This window comes from Lissotriton vulgaris, chromosome 5 (assembly GCF_964263255.1).
Source record: "Lissotriton vulgaris chromosome 5, aLisVul1.2, whole genome shotgun sequence".
Lineage (NCBI taxonomy): Eukaryota > Metazoa > Chordata > Amphibia > Caudata > Salamandridae > Lissotriton > Lissotriton vulgaris.
Window position 1 is genome coordinate 1,207,874,479 of NC_141693.1, and position 19,801 is coordinate 1,207,894,279.

At 43.3% G+C, this 19,801-nt stretch overlaps 1 protein-coding gene across 1 annotated transcript in view; it reads left to right on the forward strand.

The window, feature by feature from the left end:
* The first annotated feature begins 17,283 nt into the window (after positions 1-17,283).
* Positions 17,284-19,801, forward strand: part of LOC147712285 (uncharacterized) — an 89,265-nt gene continuing 86,747 nt past the window's right edge. The window contains exons 1-2 of the mRNA XM_086923019.1: positions 17,284-17,552; positions 18,057-18,183. Of these exons, the coding sequence (XP_086779145.1) occupies positions 17,511-17,552; positions 18,057-18,183 (169 nt within the window). The 5' untranslated portion in view covers positions 17,284-17,510. The remainder of the gene's footprint in view (positions 17,553-18,056; positions 18,184-19,801) is intronic.

Here is a 19,801-nt window from a genome sequence, read left to right on the forward strand (position 1 = left end):
ATAGAGGGCGATAGATAGATAGATAGATAGATAGATAGATAGATAGATAGATAGAGGGCGATAGATAGATAGATAGATAGATAGATAGATAGATAGATAGATAGATAGATAGATAGAGGGCAATCGATAGATAGATAGATAGATAGATAGATAGATAGATAGATAGATAGATAGATAGATAGATAGATAGATAGATAGATAGATAGAGGGCAATAGATAGAGGGCGATAGATAGAGGGAGATAGATAGAGGGCGATAGATAGATAGATAGATTGATAGAGGGCGATAGATAGATAGATAGATAGAGGGCGATAGATAGATAGATAGATAGATAGATAGATAGATAGATAGATAGATAGCGATAGATAGATAGATAGAGCACTATCAAAAGTGGGCTGATAGATAGAGTGAGGCCGATAGATAGAGTGAGGCCGATAGATAGATAGAGTGAGGCCGATAGATAAAGTGAGGGTGATAGAAAGATAGAGTGAGGGTGATAGATAGATAAAGTGAGGGTGATAGATAGATAGAGTGAGGGCGATAGATAGAGGGAGGGCGATAGAGTGAGGGCGATAGATAGATAGATAGATAGATAGATAGATAGATAGATAGATAGATAGATAGATAGGAGGGTGATAGATAGATAGATAGATAGATAGATAGATAGATAGATAGATAGATAGATAGATAGATAGATAGAAAGATAGATAGATAGAGGGTGATAGATAGATAGATAGATAGATAGATGGCGATAGATAGATATATAGATAGATAGATAGATAGATAGATGGCGATAGATAGATAAATAGATAGATAGATAGATAGATAGATAGAGGGCGATAGATAGATAGATAGATAGATAGATAGATAGATAGAGGGCGATAGATAGATAAATAGATAGATAGATAGATAGATAGATAGAGGGCGATAGATAGATAGATAGATAGATAGATAGATAGATAGATAGATAGATAGATAGATAGATAGATAGATAGATAGATAGATAGATAGAGGGCGATAGATAGATAGATAGATAGATAGATAGATAGATAGATAGATAGATAGATAGATAGATAGATAGATAGATAGCAATAGATAGAGGGCGATAGATAGAGGGAGATAGATAGAGGGCGATAGATAGATTGATAGAGGGCGATAGATAGATAGATAGATAGAGGGCGATAGATAGACTTGAATTTGAATTTGAATTTAAAAATACTTATAGAGCGCACGTACACTGGATCAGTTTCATGGCGCTGGTGAGGTCCCTGAGTGAGAGTAGTAAGAGAGCTAGGTACCAAAGGCCTGCTGGAATAATAGCGTTTTTATTGACCTCCGAAACTCCATGTAGGAGGAAGAGAGTCTTAAAGGTAGGGGGAGGTCATTCCAAAAGGTGGGTGCAAGCACAGCAAACCTCTGCCCCCCTGCGAGCTTCTTTTTGAACCGGGGCGTAGTTAGTAGGGCTAGGCTAGAGGAGCGGAGGTCCCTCGAAGGAACATAGGGAGAGATTGCTGAGTTGATAAAGGCAGGGGCTGTACCTGCTCTTGCTTGAAAAGTCAAGCACCCTAACTTGAACCTAGCTCGTTGTTTTATGGGGAGGCAATGTAGGCTCCTAAGCAAAGGGGTCGAATGGTGGGACCTAGACAGGCCGAAGACCAGGCGAGCAGCCTGGTTTTGTACTAACTGTAGGCGCTGCAAAGCATAAGCAGGGACTCCGTTATAAATGATGTTGCCATAGTCAATCTTTGACAGGACCATGGCCATAAGGATCAGCTTTAGTGCAGAAGTGGAAAAGAATCTGGCAACTTTCCGAATAACTCGTAGTGTGAAGAAGCAGGAGGAAACCACCGAGTTAATGTGTGAATGGAGGGTTAATTGGTTATTGAGCATAATCCCGAGAGTTTTAACCGAACAAGAAGGGAGAGGAGGGGGTCCAAGTGACGGGGGCCAGAAAGAAGGTCCATATTTGGTCTAGTATATGGCCCCGCACGTGTGTTGGGGTACGGACGTGTTGAACAAAATTTAAGCTTGATAGCAGAGAAGTAAAATCCTTGGATATGGGGTCTTCTGAGGGATCACTGGGCCAGAAATTAAAATCGCCAAGCACGAGTACTGTAGCATTATTGACCACTAGAGGGGCCAGTAATTCTTGGAAAGCAGGAAGAAACTGGGAAGGAGTATGGGGAGGGCGGTATACCAGCACACAGGTGACAGGGGATTTGGGTAGGGTAGAGCGTGCAATCAAGCAGTCCGCTGCAAGTAAAGGGGGGGATGCTAGTGTTTGGAACCGGAAGTTGTCACGGAAGATTAAGGCAACCCCACCACCAGTTTTGCCATCAGGTCGATCAGCTCGTAGGATGGAATAAGAGGGCGGAAGAGCCGCCAGGACACTAGGTTGGGAATCAGGACGATACCATGTCTCCGTTAAACACAGTATGTCGGGGCTGTCGCTGTCAAGGAGGTTGAATATCTCCTGCTGGTGCGCAACTGCCGATCTAGTGTTTAATAGGGTGATAGAGGTGCCCGGGTGTGGGGAATTGCTGGGGGGTGGGAGCAGGGAGTTGATTGTCTATAGTAAGGAAGGGGAACAGGCAATACCTAGGGCCAAAATGTGAGAGGCGGTTGTTGGGTCTATGGGGTAGGTCTTACGCAGGGATAGCAAGCACCTGGGTGAGCATTCTATGGAGGATCGGGCGTGGTGACAGGTCCCAGGTCCCGTGCGGTCACGGACGGGCACAGACGGGCTTTCCTTTGGCGCGCCTTCGGCGCGCCGCCGGTGCGCCCGCTGCGCCTGTCCGCTGCGCTCCCGGAAGCACATTGCCTTATGTATCCTGTCCCACCCGAGCACTGGACCGCTAACTCCGGCCAGGCTCGTGGGACTCCCCCTCCCAAGATGGCGGCCGCCCTCTACTCTCTCGGCACCGAGGCCGGTGAGTAGCTGCTGGGGAAGACCGTAAGGAGTGAGGGAGCGCCGGGGACCTGTATAACAAAAAGGTTAGTGCATTAAACAGCAATGATGCAATTTAAAAGTAATGGTGCAATTTAAAAGTAATATTTAAAATAATATCGCCGAGCGGCGCAATTGACATCTGAAGCTCAGCGCTGCTCTCAGGGAAGTATTTCTCCCTGCAGGAGACCTCAAGCGTGCCCCAGGCTCTGCCACCGCCTGAAGACCGCAGCGACCCCTCTACCTGGCTGGCCCTTATGTGTCCTGTCCCACCCGAGCACTGGACCGCTAACTCCGGCCAGGCTCGTGGGACTCCCCCTCCCAAGATGGCGGCCACCCTCTACTCTCTCGGCACCGAGGCCGGTGAGTAGCTGCTGGGGAAGACCGTAAGGAGTGAGGGAGCGCCGGGGACCTGTATAACAAAAAGGTTAGTGCATTAAACAGCAATGATGCAATTTAAAAGTAATGGTGCAATTTAAAAGTAATTTTTAAAATAATATCGCCGAGCGGCGCAATTGACATCTGAAGCTCAGCGCTGCTCTCAGGGAAGTATTTCTCCCTGCAGGAGACCTCAAGCGTGCCCCAGGCTCTGCCACCGCCTGAAGATAGATAGATAGATAGATAGATAGATAGAGGTGATAGATAGATAGATAGATAGATAGATAGATAGATAGATAGATAGATAGATAGATAGATAGATAGATAGATAGATAGATAGATAGAGCACTATCAAAAGTGGGTGGGCTGTTTCCCAAGTGGCAAAGTTATGTGCCCAAAAGCTAGCTTTTCGAGATTAAACGTTTTGAAAGTGAATGCAATTGGATCTATTTTATGTGTTCTTTTTTTCTTGCAGTTAATTACTTAATGAAAGTGCCTTTGTCTCGGTAGGTCACTTTAATTTTCTAATGAACAATGGCCCACATGCATCAAGCACTTTTTCATTCGCAAACGGTGCGATTCCTTAAAATCGGCCGTCTGCGAATGCAAAAGTGCTTTTTGGGATGCATGAAGCAATTTTAGAATTCGTAACATGTTTGCGAATTCTAAAATTGCGGGTGCTTTTAAGAAGTCGCAGATGTGCGATTTCTTAAAAGCAATGCATCATTATTTTAAAAAGTGAAAATTCGCAAATAGGGTGCCAAATTTACCGAGTGGTTGAACCACTCGGTAAATTTGGAAAAAGTGTTTAAAATGTTGAAAATGCTTTTTTTTCAACATTCATGTTACGGACACACATGTCCTTAGGACATGTGTGTGTGCAACATGATGCGAAAAATACATTTCAGGGGTGCATGGGGGGGTCCTTTGGACCCCCCCCTGCACCCATGAAATTTTCTAAGTGCCACTCGCAATTTGCGTTGACTCCTATGGGCCTTTTGGCCCATAGGAATCAATGGGAATTGCGAAAATTAACTTAAGAATTCGGTATTTCTTTGGGATTCGGTAAAAATTGCGATTTTTACCGAATCACAAAGAAATACCGAAAAAAATGATGCATAGCATTTTGCACTTCTTAATTTGCGATTCCTTATTTTTCGCAAATTAAGAAATGCAAAATGACACAATGATGCATGTGGGCCATTGTGTTCTGCCTTTTCTTTTCCCAAAAACGTTATTTCCTCGAATCAAGTACAGCATTCTCATTTTTTTTAATGTCCAGTGATTTTTAATTATATGGGATTTAAGTATGCTATTTTTAAGTATTAGATGCTTATGTCTTATGCACACACCTGGGGTTTTGTATATTTGGTTCTTATTTTTTACGCATAAATAGTCAGTGCAGTGTGAGCTTTATTCCTGTCGATGTTCCCAAATCTGAAATTGTACAAGTAGTATTTATTGTGTCCTGTGAATTTTAGTTTTGGTCGGGTTTGAGTAGGGGTGGGGGAGGGGAAGTTCTCGGTGCATACCCGGGGAAGGGTCGCCCACAGCTGCTTTGGTGACGTTACTTTTCGCAGTTCTAGTCGGCGAAAAGGTGTAGTTTGTACACATCCTATATTTCATTCCTCGTCCCATCTTTATTACCAGAGGGGGTGGTTGCCTGTTTTAAGTAATAAAAAGGGGGATACTACAGATATAGGCATTGGCAGTGTTGTCCAGAAGGGAAGTGAAATCAAATGTGGATTCTGTTTTTGTGCATCTTTAAAAGTACATTTTATGCCCTCCCCGAGTTTCTGACTGTCTCCCATATCCTGAGAGTGTGTGAAGCTAATACTTTCAGAACAAACGTGTTTGAGGGGCCCTTTGAAAAATGAAAACCTGGCCAGTATGTCAGTCAGGACTGCAGGGAAATAAAACGCCACTGCGTGAAAAATGTTTATCAATGGCCATCCGCTATATGCTCGCCGTTTAGCTTGTAAACCCTATGACATTGGGGTCTAGTTCGAGCTGTTATCACCGCCCCAGCACCCCCTTTCCACTTTCACTTGTAACAAAGGTTTCCGTCTAGTGAAGTCCACGGGGCCTCTCCAGTGCACTGCCTGACCGCCTTCCCCTCTGAGAGCACACGTGTCTGTGGCGGTGTACGCCCGGTGGGAACACACTGTGGCATGTCTATGGTAATGTATCTTGTTGAAAACACAGAGGCGTTTTTCAGTAATGAATTCTGTTGGAAACACAGTGGCATGTCCCTGGTAATGTGTCATGTTGGAAACACAGTGGCATGTTGCTGGCACAAGATGCAATGTGCGAACCCTGCGTTCCTCGGCCTATCATCTCTATGAGATTAGGCAAGTAGGGCTCCTGCCGATCTCCAAGTGTTAGCAGTAATTTTATTTGCCTTGCCTCTCTCTTTCCCAACAACATGCCTTTCTCCCTGCCAGCTGTCTGTTGGAAAGGCACAGACTTGTTCCTTGGCCCTAACAATGCAATTACAGCCCCGAAGATTGCACGGTTTGGCAATTAAGTACAGTGCCAAAACGAGGCGAATTGATCGTTTGACTTGACGAAGCCATGTGATCTCTTCCATGCGGGCGATGCGACGTGCATGAGGTGGCTCCGCTGCAGCACACCCCGGACCCAGACCTTCTAATGCCCCTGTCCTTGGAGCAGTAAAAGCAGCCTCAAGAGAGCGCCACGGCGCGCATTCTCATCACTGCAAACTATTCTAATTATCACGCCCTTAATTCAGTATTTAAGTCTAACCGGCATAAACAGGATCTCTGCTAGTAGGCACTGGAATGCCTTAATAGGTATTCCACTGGCCGTGACTGGCGCAGTCTTGTCAAACTATCTGCATAGCCTGGCCTGAAGACTAGGGTAACCAGAATTTTAAAGCAACAAAAACCGGGACATTTCACAACAAGCATTGCTGCGTTTAAAGAAGTAATGGCAGAACAAGCAATAGCGGCCACGAAATGAAAACCGGCCAAGCGAAAGGAGCATGGGAGTGAGCGAGTGGGAGGGAAGCGCTGGCGACAGGGGGCTGGGATGGCGCCTCCAGCCTAAGCGCTGTCGTCTGACAGCAGCGGGCTACTGAGTTAGGCGGGAGTCGAGGTGCTCTGAGCGGTGCACAAACCACATAATGCAATCACGTCTCTCGTCTATCTAGAGTATACATCTGTGTTATCGTCGTACAACCGTCTCCAGGAGCTCCCTCCCAACTTCAAGGAACCGAGGTGGGTGGTAGAAGTACGAGTAGTAGTGGGAAAAAATAATTGGTGCCATGTCTTATCTAGTGGTCAGTAAATTCATAGAACATGGAAATTGCAGAGTGTAGGTAGGGAGTCTCATGTGGAAAATGCGCAAGATGTGGGTGTGAGTAAACTCAGATAAGTGGTAGGGTTACGTAAAGAAATTGGAAGTGGTGATCCAGTGGAAATTAAAATATGGGTTGCATTTTATTATATACACGTTCACATGTAAACTGACCCTATCTGAAGTCCGGTAGTCTGCTATTTACAAAAGAAAAGTATATACTAAAACTTGCAGTTTGGTATTTTCATAACTAAACAATGCTTTCCATGATCCCCTTTGCCTCTGTTTGGAGCACATGCATTCGGAAATTGTTCTCATTTGCTTATGACGACAGCAATGGTATTTATAAGAATATTAATTTCAACGTCGTAGTCTAAAATACGATATAAACTTAATAAACAGTAGGTTGCGCCGTTGCTTGGAAATGATTCATAAGTACTCAAGGGATTTGGCAATTGATTTGACATTGGTAGTTATCTTCTTACTTACCTGCAACTAAACATCATTACAGTCCCGGTATTACATATATATTGAGGCCATCTAAGTTGATCGTTTGGGTCCTGTGTCAGTAGGACTGTATCCTGGCTGAGGAGCTACGTCTACCAGGGCACAAGTCCTTAAAAACAAGAAGTGGGCAAAGAGGTGTCACGAGGGAGACGGGGAGAGGAAGGAAGAAGAGGGAACGTGGAGGGAAAGTGAATGCAGCAGGGGGCGGAGAGGATCCCTTTGAAGCACGGCGACCGTGAACGAAGTGTGTGTTAATTAGGGGGAGGAGAAGTGAGGCCGAGTGTGCTGGGGAAGCAACAGATGGCTTCAATTTGAAGCTCTCGGAGGCAGGCGGCTCTGATAAAAGCGCGGTCACAAGAACTCATGCACTCGTGGAAATCCACTTTAGTTAAAGTTTTTGGGTTCACCATAATAGGTCTCTCTACGAGACCTAAAAAGAGAAAAGGCAACTCCACCAATGAACATCTAGAAAAACACCTCGATGAGATTTATAACGACATACAGTAGCCAACATAAGAAAATTAGGACCATCATAAATTAACACTGGCCCATAGTACAAACTGATATGGTATTGAATCAGTTATTCCCGACCCCTCCAGCTTTGACTTTTAGGAAATCAAAATCCATGTATAATGCATTTGTCAAACCCAGTCCAGAGTTGGCAACTAATGTTATTCAGCCCAGTCGATGTGGCTAGCTCCACGTAATGGTTTCATTAGGTGTAACACATGCAGAGCATGTAAATTTGGAGTGAATACCTCACAATACACTACCATTTATTGCACATTTTCAAACAAAATCAATGCCAGGTATAGCTGCTGTACTGAATTTGCTGTCTGCGTATTGAGCTGCACTTGCGGATTGCAATACGTGGGCAGCACTAAGCTCCAGGTAAATGTACGCATTTTGCAGCACCTAAGAGCAACAGTCAACTCGGACATGAAATACCCAGTGGCTAGACATTTTAAGGCAGTGCACAGAAACAAATTGGAAAATCTTAAGTATTTCGTCATAGCTGCAGTTCCACCAATGAGAAGGGGAGGGAACAGGGAAAAATCCTTAGACAATTGGAGGCGAGATTCATACTTGAACTAGATACCCGCACTCCCAATGGACTTAACAATGGGGAAGAATTGTATAACTTTTTATAAGAGCGATTTTTCTAGAATTCTGTGGACATTTTATGAATCTCTGTATTTTATAAAAATTGAATATGTTATATATTTTTTATATATATTTATATCTTTTATGGTTATCAATGAAATCAACTCAACATGATTTTTATAATTCATCACCATATTTAAATCATATTTATAAATGCCTATTTGCACAGATTCTTCAACAAAGAGATATATATATTTATATATTTTATTACACTCTTATTCAGACCTCCTCATTTATATTATGGTCCTCACAGGATTGTATCCAGTTAGATTGATTGGTTATTAAAACCCACTCCAGTCAGAACGTAGCAATTGAAACTAGGCTACTCGTCATATTAAAAGTACAACACCCTCACATTAATCAGAAAAGTCGGAGTTATCAAGGAATTTATTCCACCAGTACTCTTGCTATTTGGCAGTACATGATATCACCAGCAATAACTTCCAAATGCTCCCAAAATCTTAATTTTAGAAATAAATAACTTTTTTCAAATTTTCACAGTCGTAATTTATTTGACTGTGACCATTTTTGTTTTGATGCACAGTACACTTTAAAATGCACTTTGAAGCCCTTTATATATTCTCATGCGGTGCCACCACATAGATTAGCAGCTACAAATGCAATGTGTTCATGGTGAATTTAAACAGTGAGTCATAAGCAATTTACAAAGGAAGCTTGAATAGATACCGTGGTTTGGTATGTCACCATAAATAAAATAGCAATCCTGACAATATAGCCGTTTTTGCAAAAAAACATTTTGTATAATACCATACTTCTTATGAAGCACTACCTTGGGCAGAAAGTGTCATGTATGTATATACAGTTATTTGATAATAATGTGATGTTGGCAACAATGATCTGCTAATATTTATTTCTGCTATTTGCACATGACAAAAATGAGTATTTAAACTAAAATTGTTATTGAATGATTTTTAACCATGCACAGTGCACCTCATAATATTATCTCGGATTGACACATCAATAAGAGCAATTTTTTGCTGCTTTATATAGGTTAACATAAATGCACTGATAGTTAAAATGAGAGTCTATATTAAGTATTTCTTCTTGTTTCACTGAAATCACGTGACTCAATGAGTGGAAAATAGTGTTGACAAACCGAGGGAGAGAGAGTCCCGTTATGTGAGCAAGCCTACTTGCTGGGCGAAACGCGTAATCCACCATGCCGAAGTGTATGCTTTAAGAATAAAAGAAAAAGAAACCACGCACTTATCTGGTGTCCGTGTCCCATTTGTTCGACTGTGGAACGAGTCGTTGGAACTCTGGTGTGACAAATATGTATATATATATATATATATATATATATATATATATATATATATATATATATATATATATATATATATATATATATATATATATATATATATATATATATATATATATATATATATATATATATATATATATATATATATATATATATATATATTCACTGAAAAAACCATATGTTTCAGACATGTTATAAATAGGAATTACGATTCAGAAAAGGGGGTGGTGATGAACAGAGTGTCTGAATTAAGCAGACCACTCTTACCCAGTCCAAAGATCAGGGCTTGATCCATCACCGTTATTTAGCTCACTGCACCATCCCAGCTCAGAACCTGGCTATATGCAAATCAGTCTGTCCCTGGCCCAGTGCATCATGGGAACAGGGCAGACTAAACTACCAAGCCAATTCTTCACCAGAAAGGAGACAAGCTACCGGGGACCGGTTTCTGAAATTTCAGCCGTCGTCGGCCTGGCTTGCTTGAATCCTGATGGTGCAGTGAGCAAGGGACTCATGTCTGAGTATACCCTGCCACACCTATAGTGGCCAAAAACGATTCAGAAAAGGGGGTGGTGATGAACAGAGTGTCTGAATTAAGCAGACCACTCTTACCCAGTCCAAAGATCAGGGCTTGATCCATCACTGTTATTTAGCTCACTGCACCATCCCAGCTCAGAACCTGGCTATATGCAAATCAGTCTGTCCCTGGCCCAGTGCATCATGGGAACAGGGCAGACTAAACTACCAAGCCAATTCTTCACCAGAAAGGAGACAAGCTACCGGGGACCGGTTTCTGGCATTTCAGCCGTCGTCGGCCCGGCTTGCTTGAATCCTGATGGTGCAGTGAGCAAGGGACTCATGTCTGAGTATACTCTGCCACACCTATAGTGGCCAAAAACGATTCAGAAAAGGGGGTGGTGATGAACAGAGTGTCTGAATTAAGCAGACCACTCTTACCCAGTCCAAAGATCAGGGCTTGATCCATCACAGTTATTTAGCTCACTGCACCATCCCAGCTCAGAACCTGGCTATATGCAAATCCATCTGTCCCTGGCCCAGTGCATCATGGGAACAGGGCAGACTAAACTACCAAGCCAATTCTTCACCAGAAAGGAGACAAGCTACCGGGGACCGGTTTCTGGCATTTCAGCCGTCGTCGGCCCGGCTTGCTTGAATCCTGATGGTGCAGTGAGCAAGGGACTCATGTCTGAGTATACCCTGCCACACCTATAGTGGCCAAAAACGAATCAGAAAAGGGGGTGGTGATGAACAGAGTGTCTGATTTAAGCAGACCACTCTTACCCAGTCCAAAGATCAGGCCTTGATCCATCACCGTTATTTAGCTCACTGCACCATCCCAGCTCAGAACCTGGCTATATGCAAATCAGTCTGTCCTGCACTGGGAACAGGGCAGACTAAACTACCAAGCCAATTCTTCACCAGAAAGGAGACAAGCTACCGGGGAACGGTTTCTGGCATTTCAGCCGTCGTCGGCCCGGCTTGCTTGAATCCTGATGGTGCAGTGAGCAAGGGACTCATGTCTGAGTATACCCTGCCACACCTATAGTGGCCAAAAACGATTCAGAAAAGGGGGTGGTGATGAACAGAGTGTCTGAATTAAGCAGACCACTCTTACCCAGTCCAAAGATCAGGGCTTGATCCATCACCGTTATTTAGCTCACTGCACCATCCCAGCTCAGAACCTGGCTATATGTAAATCAGTCTGTCCCTGGCCCAGTGCATCATGGGAACAGGGCAGACTAAACTACCAAGCCAATTCTTCACCAGAAAGGAGACAAGCTACCGGAGACCGGTTTCTGGCATTTCAGCCGTCGTCGGCCCGGCTTGCTTGAATCCTGATGGTGCAGTGAGCAAGGGACGACGACGGCTGAATTGCCAGAAACCGACCCGGAAGCTTGTTTCCTTCCCAGTGTAAGAATTGGCTTGGTAGTTTGGTTTGCCCTGTTCCCATCATGCACTGGGACAGGAACAGACTAATTTGCATCTAGCCAGGATCTGAACTGGGATGGTGCAGTGAGTTAAAAAACTGAGTTGGATCTAGCCCTGATCTCTTGACTGGGTGAGAGTATTCTGCTTAATTCAGAAACTCTGTCCATCACCACCCCTTGTTGTTAAATATTTTGTCCACCCTAAGCGTGGAAGGGTATACTCAGATGTGAGTCCCTTGCTCATTACACCATCAGGATTCAAGCAAGCCGGGCCGACGACGGCTGAAATGCCAGAAACCACCCCGGAAGCTTGTTTCCTTCCCAGTGTAAGAATTGGCTTGGTAGTTTGGTTTGCCCTGTTCCCATCATGCACTGGGACAGGAACAGACTAATTTGCATATAGCCAGGTTCTGAACTGGGATGGTGCAGTGAGCTAAAAAACGGTGTTGGATCTAGCCCTGATCTCTTGACTGGGTGAGAGTATTCTGCTTAATTCAGAAACTCTGTCCATCACCACCCCTTGTTGTTAAATATAAATAGGAATTAGCATTTAAAAACCTTAGAAATTCCCTGAAAAAACATAGGGGCATATTACCAAGCAATAGCAATAATTATCGCTATTGCTTGGTTAGAGACAAACATTTACCGCTGAGCTGCGGCGATTTTTACCGCAAATAAACCTTGGTATTACCAAGGTTTATCGCAAATGCGATAAAAATCGCCGCAATGCATGAATTTCGCTAAAAAGTCAGCGATATTCATGCATTACCGAGCTAATGCTCTTAGCCATGTTATCCACCTCCCATTGGATAACATGGCTAAGAACTGCTCAGGGCAGGTGTTAACTTTTGGAGATATAGGCGCTTAGCGCGAATATCTCCAAAAGTTGGTAATAGGAGATAGCGATGTTAGCGACTGTTTTCAGTCTCTAACATCTTGGCACGCCCACTTTGCATGTCATTAGTGATAAATATCATTGACATGCAAAGTGGGGCCCAAGATGGTCTCTATCTCCTACTAGCTGTCGCTAACTGGTGTTAGCGACAGCTAGGTAATAGGGAGATAATTTTATCTCCGCTTTCTTGGCTTTTAAAGCCAAAAAAGCGGAGATAAACCCCCTTGATAATATGCCCCATAGGTTTTAGGGGTGTTCTAGTTAGCTGGACATTTCACTCATACAAAACCATTGAAATTCCTCCGTTATAGTTAGGTGTACGAACTATAACTCGCGCGCCCGCAATCCACTGCTGATGATGTCACATATTACATCATTCATGACATGGTCAGTGACATCACTGATGACATCATATATATATATATATATATTTTTTTTTACATTTGTATATAATTTGTATATAATTTTAAAATGATAAAATAAATTAATAGTTTAATAATTGTTTTGAAGTAAATATATATTAATTATTATATATGTGTGTCTAACTTTTTTAATTAAGTTAAATTAATTGTATTATTAAATATATTGAATTTTTTTTTTTTATATATATATAAAAGTCAATATTTTGTGCAACTATATTTTTTACATCTATATATTTTTTCGATATGTTTGTCCTTACCGGTTTAAGTGTAGGGAGACAATATTTTTGCAATCTAAATTTTTACCTTGATGTTGTTTCCGTCTATATTTTTAAGATCGATATTCTGTGAGTGAACCGTCATTGACTGTTGGGGTTATGTGCCGTTCTCATCTAATAGCAGTGTTCGGGAGCTGCATATCAACACATACTCTCTCTTCACCAAGCTGTTTCAGCTTTCCAGCCACCACAATGAGTGAGACCCAGGGTGTCGGCCAACCTACTTTTTCAAGGATGTCTGATTCCTCGAGTTTCTGTAGCTCAGCTTCCACCTTTGGTCGTAGGTAAAAAGATAACTTCCAGTGCCGCAGGGTGACAGGTTGCATGGACTGATCGATGTGTAGGTGAACTACTTGGTCTTCCAGATAGCCAATCCCTTTGAATATGTGTTCGTATTTGTCGAGTAGGAGATCCACTGCACTGACATGGATTCCGATTGCAAACTGGACTAGTCAATGGCGTTCGGCCATGTGTCAGCTGAGGAGCATGTCTGAACCACCTTGAGAGATGTACACTTTTGTTCTTATGAAAAGGCCTTAGTGTGTAATTGTCGCTGTGAAAAAGCTAGAGAGAGGGAAGCACATGGTATTGCCAAAAGCGTCCACACTAGTAGTAGTGGGGTGGAGGGCTAGTGGAACAGACCTAGTCTGATGCATCGCTAGAGGTAGAATGTTGATTGATTCCCCTGTGTCCACGAGGGCCATTAGAGGTCGCCCTTTAAATGTGACTTGGCAGCAGGGGCATGGTGGGCTTATTTCTGGGTCGTTTCCACTGCATGAATGACAGGTACTGTCCACCAAAGGCATCTTCGTCCATGTCATTATCATACGTTAGCACTGATTCTGTTTCCACATGGTTGGCTGCTTTCTTCTTAGGACCTTTCAGCAAGGGTGCAGATTGGTAGACATTGGTGTAATGGTTAATTTTCCCACACGCTGAGCATTTCTTCCCTTTTGTTGGGCAGTCTCTGGTGTGTAGGGTGGCGCGGCCGCACTATTGGCACAGTCTATTGAATTATGATGTTCTCCGGCTGTCTTGTTTGCCGTTAGGGGATGTGGCACTTGCAAATTGGTTGACAGGCTGTCTTTATGGCGCTTTGGAGGGCCGCTTCATGTGCTCTGCCTGTGACTTTGAAAGTTCTTTCGATCTGCCCAGTGTGAGGATGTCTGCCATAGTCATCCAGGGGAGCTGAAATATTTTCTCCTGTAATTGGCAGAGGAACACCCACATATGAATTGTGCAAGGATCCCATCCTGTTCACTCAGGAGACTGCAGGTGCTTGTGTGTTTCCTGAGCCTGGTGTAGAACTCATCAACAGACTTCTCTGGTGACTGTCGGGCCTGACGAAGTAGGAATCGCTCATTTTCCACTTTAGCCAGGGCCTTGAAATGTGCTGTCATAGCAGCTTTGAACTTTGTATAGGTATAGGGCTTAGGTATAGTGCGAGCCAGCTTCACCCACATTCTTGGAACATTTGTGAGTGGGTGAGCAGTCCAGGTGTAGGAGTATTGGCCTGAGTCTGTCTGGCTCTAGCACTACTACTGCGAAGTAAGTTTTGAGTCGGTCAACCCAAGTTACCTATTTCGAAGTTTGAGATAAGGGGATACTGGAGACGATGAAGGGTTCTATAGTCGAAATCAACGCCACCATGTTGCAGCCAGTGGGTGCACGTGGATGATGTCTTGCAGGGAGCAGGCAAATGCATGCTCAAAACTGGTACAGGTCACAGTAATGTCCCTTGCACAACTATTCACTTGGGAGTGGGCGGGTAGAGCTGCAAAAGCCATCTTGCGTGGCTACCAGACAACTCGATGGGCCATATCGCTCATGTGATGTAGTGGTGGCGTGGCTGACCTGACCGCTTGTTGGGATCAGGGGGTGCAGGGTAGCCTTGCGCCTAAAGCTTTTGTCCATGGGGCTGATGTAGCAGGTGCTTTGGTGAGGCTGGTGGAGTACAAAATTGGGGGGGCAGGGCATTTCTCTGCTGCAGGTCTCTGATTTAGAGCCGTTCTTTCCTCTTTTCAGTGTAGAAGAGTGGCCTCCTACCCCTTCTGGGGTGGGTGCACTGTAGAGGCAAAAGCTGCTCAATGGAGCTGGCGGTCAACAGTACTGTAGGAATGACTGTGTGGTCGGCATCAATGCACACCGCGGGTGCTAGAAGGGCGGAGTGCCAGGGTATGCGCAGAGCCAATGAGCCGCATATGCAGGCAGGTGAGGAGGACACAAGGGAGTACCGTTCCTCGTCGCCAGGGGTTATGTCCCAGGGTAGGCCACGCTGGAACGGTGTGCGCAGGGGCAGAGGGCTGCCGGAAGAAGGACCATGCACACACTTTTATCATTCACTTGTGTGGAACTGCCGATAAATGTTCCCACCCGTTTATTTAAAACTTCTGGTTGCATGACCTTAGGCTGAACCGTTTTTTACAGTGAGGCCGGGGATACAAACAGTAACCTGCAACATCACTGCACCTTTACCTCTACTACTGCCCCTGCATAAAAATCCATAAGCCACTACAAAAAAAGAATCGAGTGACAGGTCTGGAGGTGGTACTCGTCTGACATGATATTTCTGGAGCAGGGGGTGGGGTGGGAGAACCAAGAACAGAAACTATGACCAATAGAACAAGGAGGACCAAGAGTACCAGGACCAGAAAGACAAAACCCAGGATTCTCTAAAGGACCTGAAAGGGGAAGATAAGGGCCAAAGAGCGAGCAATTCTAAAATTTTTAGTCTTGTTCCTATAGTGGGGTAAACAGGACTTTAAGTTCCAGAACGCAATGTTAAACACGGGACAGGATGAGCTACTCCCTGTGCAGATCTAAGAAACTTGAAAGCTGATCCTACCCAGTGCTTAGTGTTGCCACCTGGCTGTATTTTACTGGCATGACCAGTATTTCATTGTCCCAGTCAGTACAAAACCTACTTACCTAAAGCAGTTTTTCTTTTACCATCATCAGTACATACATGAAATATAAGAAGAAAGCACTTTAATATGTGTTTCATAGCTGACTTAATGATCCCTGACTGATTATTAAAGTAAAGAAGGTCAGACAGAGCACGCTAAAAATGAAAACAGGTTTTACATCAACTCTGTTTTAAGTATCATGTCCGGGTCGTTGCAGGATCTTAAAACGAGGACAAATGGCTGGAACTTATCTCTAGGAAAGGTGAGAACCATAATAGTGACATTTAGATCCTGAGCTTCGGGCGTAGATTGTACCCAAACCACAGTGGACTGGTAGGTAGGGTTTTCATCTGACCACTTTTTCCTGGCATGATGGTTTTTTAACCAACCGGTTCAGACATTAGAAAAATCATCTAAAGTTGTTATCTTTCCCCCTTATAAGTACATACTTTGAGCGGTAAATAATTCTATTTAAATACCATGTCCGGGCCTTTACCCAATCTCAAAATGTAAACAAATGGCACGCATTTTTCTCTGGAAAACACATTATGAGGAGAGATTTGAATGAAATGCTTCAAAATGTGAAAAGATGATGTGCTACTACCATTAGTATCAATACATTCATGACACGCTTTCCCTGAGTTCTAGCAGCAAGCTTATGTTATGTATGTTCGTAAATTTCAAAAAGCGCACAAATACCTGTGGGTCAGTGTCTTGGCGCTGGTAGGTTAGCAGTTTAGGAAATTATTTAATTAATTAATAGCTTGAGCATTTGAAAGATGTCTTTCTGAAAACAACAGAGCTCTGAAGTTACCCGTCTCTGTGCGTATAGTTCATCCAGTCCAGCTTTTTGGTGACTTCTGAGTTTTGTAGTCTTGTTTAACCGCTTTATTAAAAAGAAAACACATGTTCTAGAATTCCAATTACCTTCCTGGAGTGGATGAGCTCTTCTCGCACAGACCTGGAAAACCTGAGGCGCCTCATTTATGCTTGCTTAGAGAGCTAAAACTTTGTAGAATGACATTAAGGGTTGCACGAGGAGGACAAGGACAATACACTTTACCATCGTACTAGTTCTTGAAGCTGATTCTCAATTTGCAGACGGCGACAATCAAACTTCGCCTCAAGCAAATTCCTACTACACAGGGACCACACTGAGCATGTACATAGAGGTGTATTTCAGCAGTGCACATGCGCAGACTCCATATCTTCACAGTGAGCATGCTTTAAAAAATAGTGTCTCTTATTTTATTGCATCCCTTGTGTTTTCCGAGTCAAATCCCGGACGAAGTTGCACACTGAGCACACCTTTCACAAGTCCCATTGTCGTGGAAGTGCAACCGTGTGCTTATCCTAGTATTGCAGAGGACTGTTCACGCAAACGGAAGTTTTGGGGCCTCGGTTTTGCTGTGTTTCCACTGCTCTCTTCTCCAAACACTCAACTGACATTTGCCGAATAGCAATGAAGACTAGGGAAGAAATGTCGCAGAAGTATGCAGCCGAGGCGAGTGATGGCCGTGTTTTAATGTCACCCCCTTTGAATTATGGGTGTTCGGTTGACTGTCATTTGTAGTTTATTCTTTCAAGAGGTGGCTTTACATTTCAACAGTAAAACACTGAAGATTTGAATGAGGAATTAAAAAAAAATATATCTAAACTGCAGAATATACTGTTGTTGGACAGATGTAATGTAATGTAATTCCAGCATATATTATAGTCGACTCAAACTCCAGTAAGATAGAGTCAGCGACAAATACTTTGAAATAATAATCAATGAATGACCCTTTCACTTCTGGGATATAAGGATAAGTTAGATGTGTGTTAGAGTCACGACAGATGTGTAACGTTTTTCCAACCCTGCTTTTGAACATTCATTTCAGAAAAAGGTAGTGGGACCTAGGTGATTCTAAAGCTGAATTAAAACAACATCCTACTTTGTATGAATATTTAGTCTACGTACATTTGACTGAGGTTCCTGTATCTAAAATTATATATTTTTCTGTTTTAGGTACCACTTACATTTTGGGATGTTGCTGCACGTTTCTCTGAAGAGGAGTGGACGCTTTTACACCACTGGCAGAAGGAACTTTACAACAATGTGATGAAAGAAATCAACCAAGCCTTGCGTTCCCTGGGTGAGGTTACATTATGTGCATTTTTTTCATGGCGTAGAATATATACATTTCGAAACTGTTCCTTATTCATGTTCTTTTGATTAATTCTATTCATTGTAATTCATATGGCTTGAAAAAGGTACACGATCAAGGTGTTGCTCGTCTCTGCTGTGATATAAATTTGTTTGCTCGGTTTATTTAGAGTCTAATCTTCAGCCTTAGATTAGAACTGAAATCGGATCACTCATTGTGGGCACTGCAGTTCTATGCATGGCCAGTTAGCTGTATATACAATACATTGTAATGGTCTGGTTGGTAAGAAGCCAGTACAGCCCAGTAATGCAGTGGAAAGACTGCCAAGCCTGCTATAAATGTATTTATTCGAATGTATAGTATGGTACATCAATTGTAGAAAACATAAGTGATGCTGGTCTCAAAAGTAGATGAGAGCTAGAAGTGTAGAGCAGCTAGCGGTGCAAAGAGTGTAAAGTATGTGAGGCTCCCAAAAAGATCCCTCACCGTCTTGATGCCTGTTGAAGAGCTTCAGATTAAAGAGTTACAAATTATACTCATGCACCAGTTTCACGACGAGACCTCAACAATGAAGAGGCTAAGCCTCTGTGCACCTTCCTGACATTCTCTCTACTTTGGCCCTTACAGGCCTCCTTATAACTTGGGTGTATGGCAGAGCTACTATTGGGGATTTATTATAAATCCAAAAACGGTCAAGAATGTCATTTACCTAAGATTTAATTAGGCAGCCTTTCCTTCAGATAGAGATGTCGTCCTTCCACTGTGGTACTAGGCCCATAACTGCAATCAACCACAGGCAACACACATGTAGTGGGGTTCCAAAGCTATACCATTCAAGAACTACAACTCTTTTTAATGCATCAAAGTTTCCTACACTTCATGCCCTCAAACATTATCGCGCAAGAAATCACTGTCCACACTTCTTCTAGGAGCAAGAAAGGCCACTTTATTTTAAGACAGGTGCATAATACATTTCTTGAACACATTAATTATTTATTTATTTCATAAAATTCAAATCTACACAATATGCCTAAATATCCCTACCTAACTGAACCCAAAACTAACTCTTGACGAATACCCCCTGGTTTACCCAATGAGCTACCCTTCAGGATGGCCAACCCGCTCCAGGCTGCCCACCCCACTAGCAAAAACCGCCACCCAGGAAAACCTTTAGCGTTTTCCTGCCCCACTCAAAGACAAGGAGGAAGGGAAGGAGCACACCACAACTGCACCTGAAGAACTTTAGCTATCAAGTCCCGGAGCTCTAAAAGGTCAAATGAAATGCCCAATTTGGACAGGTGGACACCGTCCTCACAGAATAAATGCGTCTCTGAAACTTGCAAATGATGATGAGCCAAACTGTATATACATAAATGGTTACAAAAAAGTCTCATGGTTCGATTCACTTTGCGTCTGGCTTTCTCCATGGCTGAATAACTCCTCGCCCCATTCCATGTCAGTCGAGGCACAAACTCAGTCCATATCACCATGGTGCTCACCCATGTGGTCTTGATGACTTCGAGATCCTGTTTCATTAACTTTAGCAAAGTCAAACCTGATAGAGAAACTAAGTCGTTTTCCCCAAGGTGCAACACCAGTAGATCTG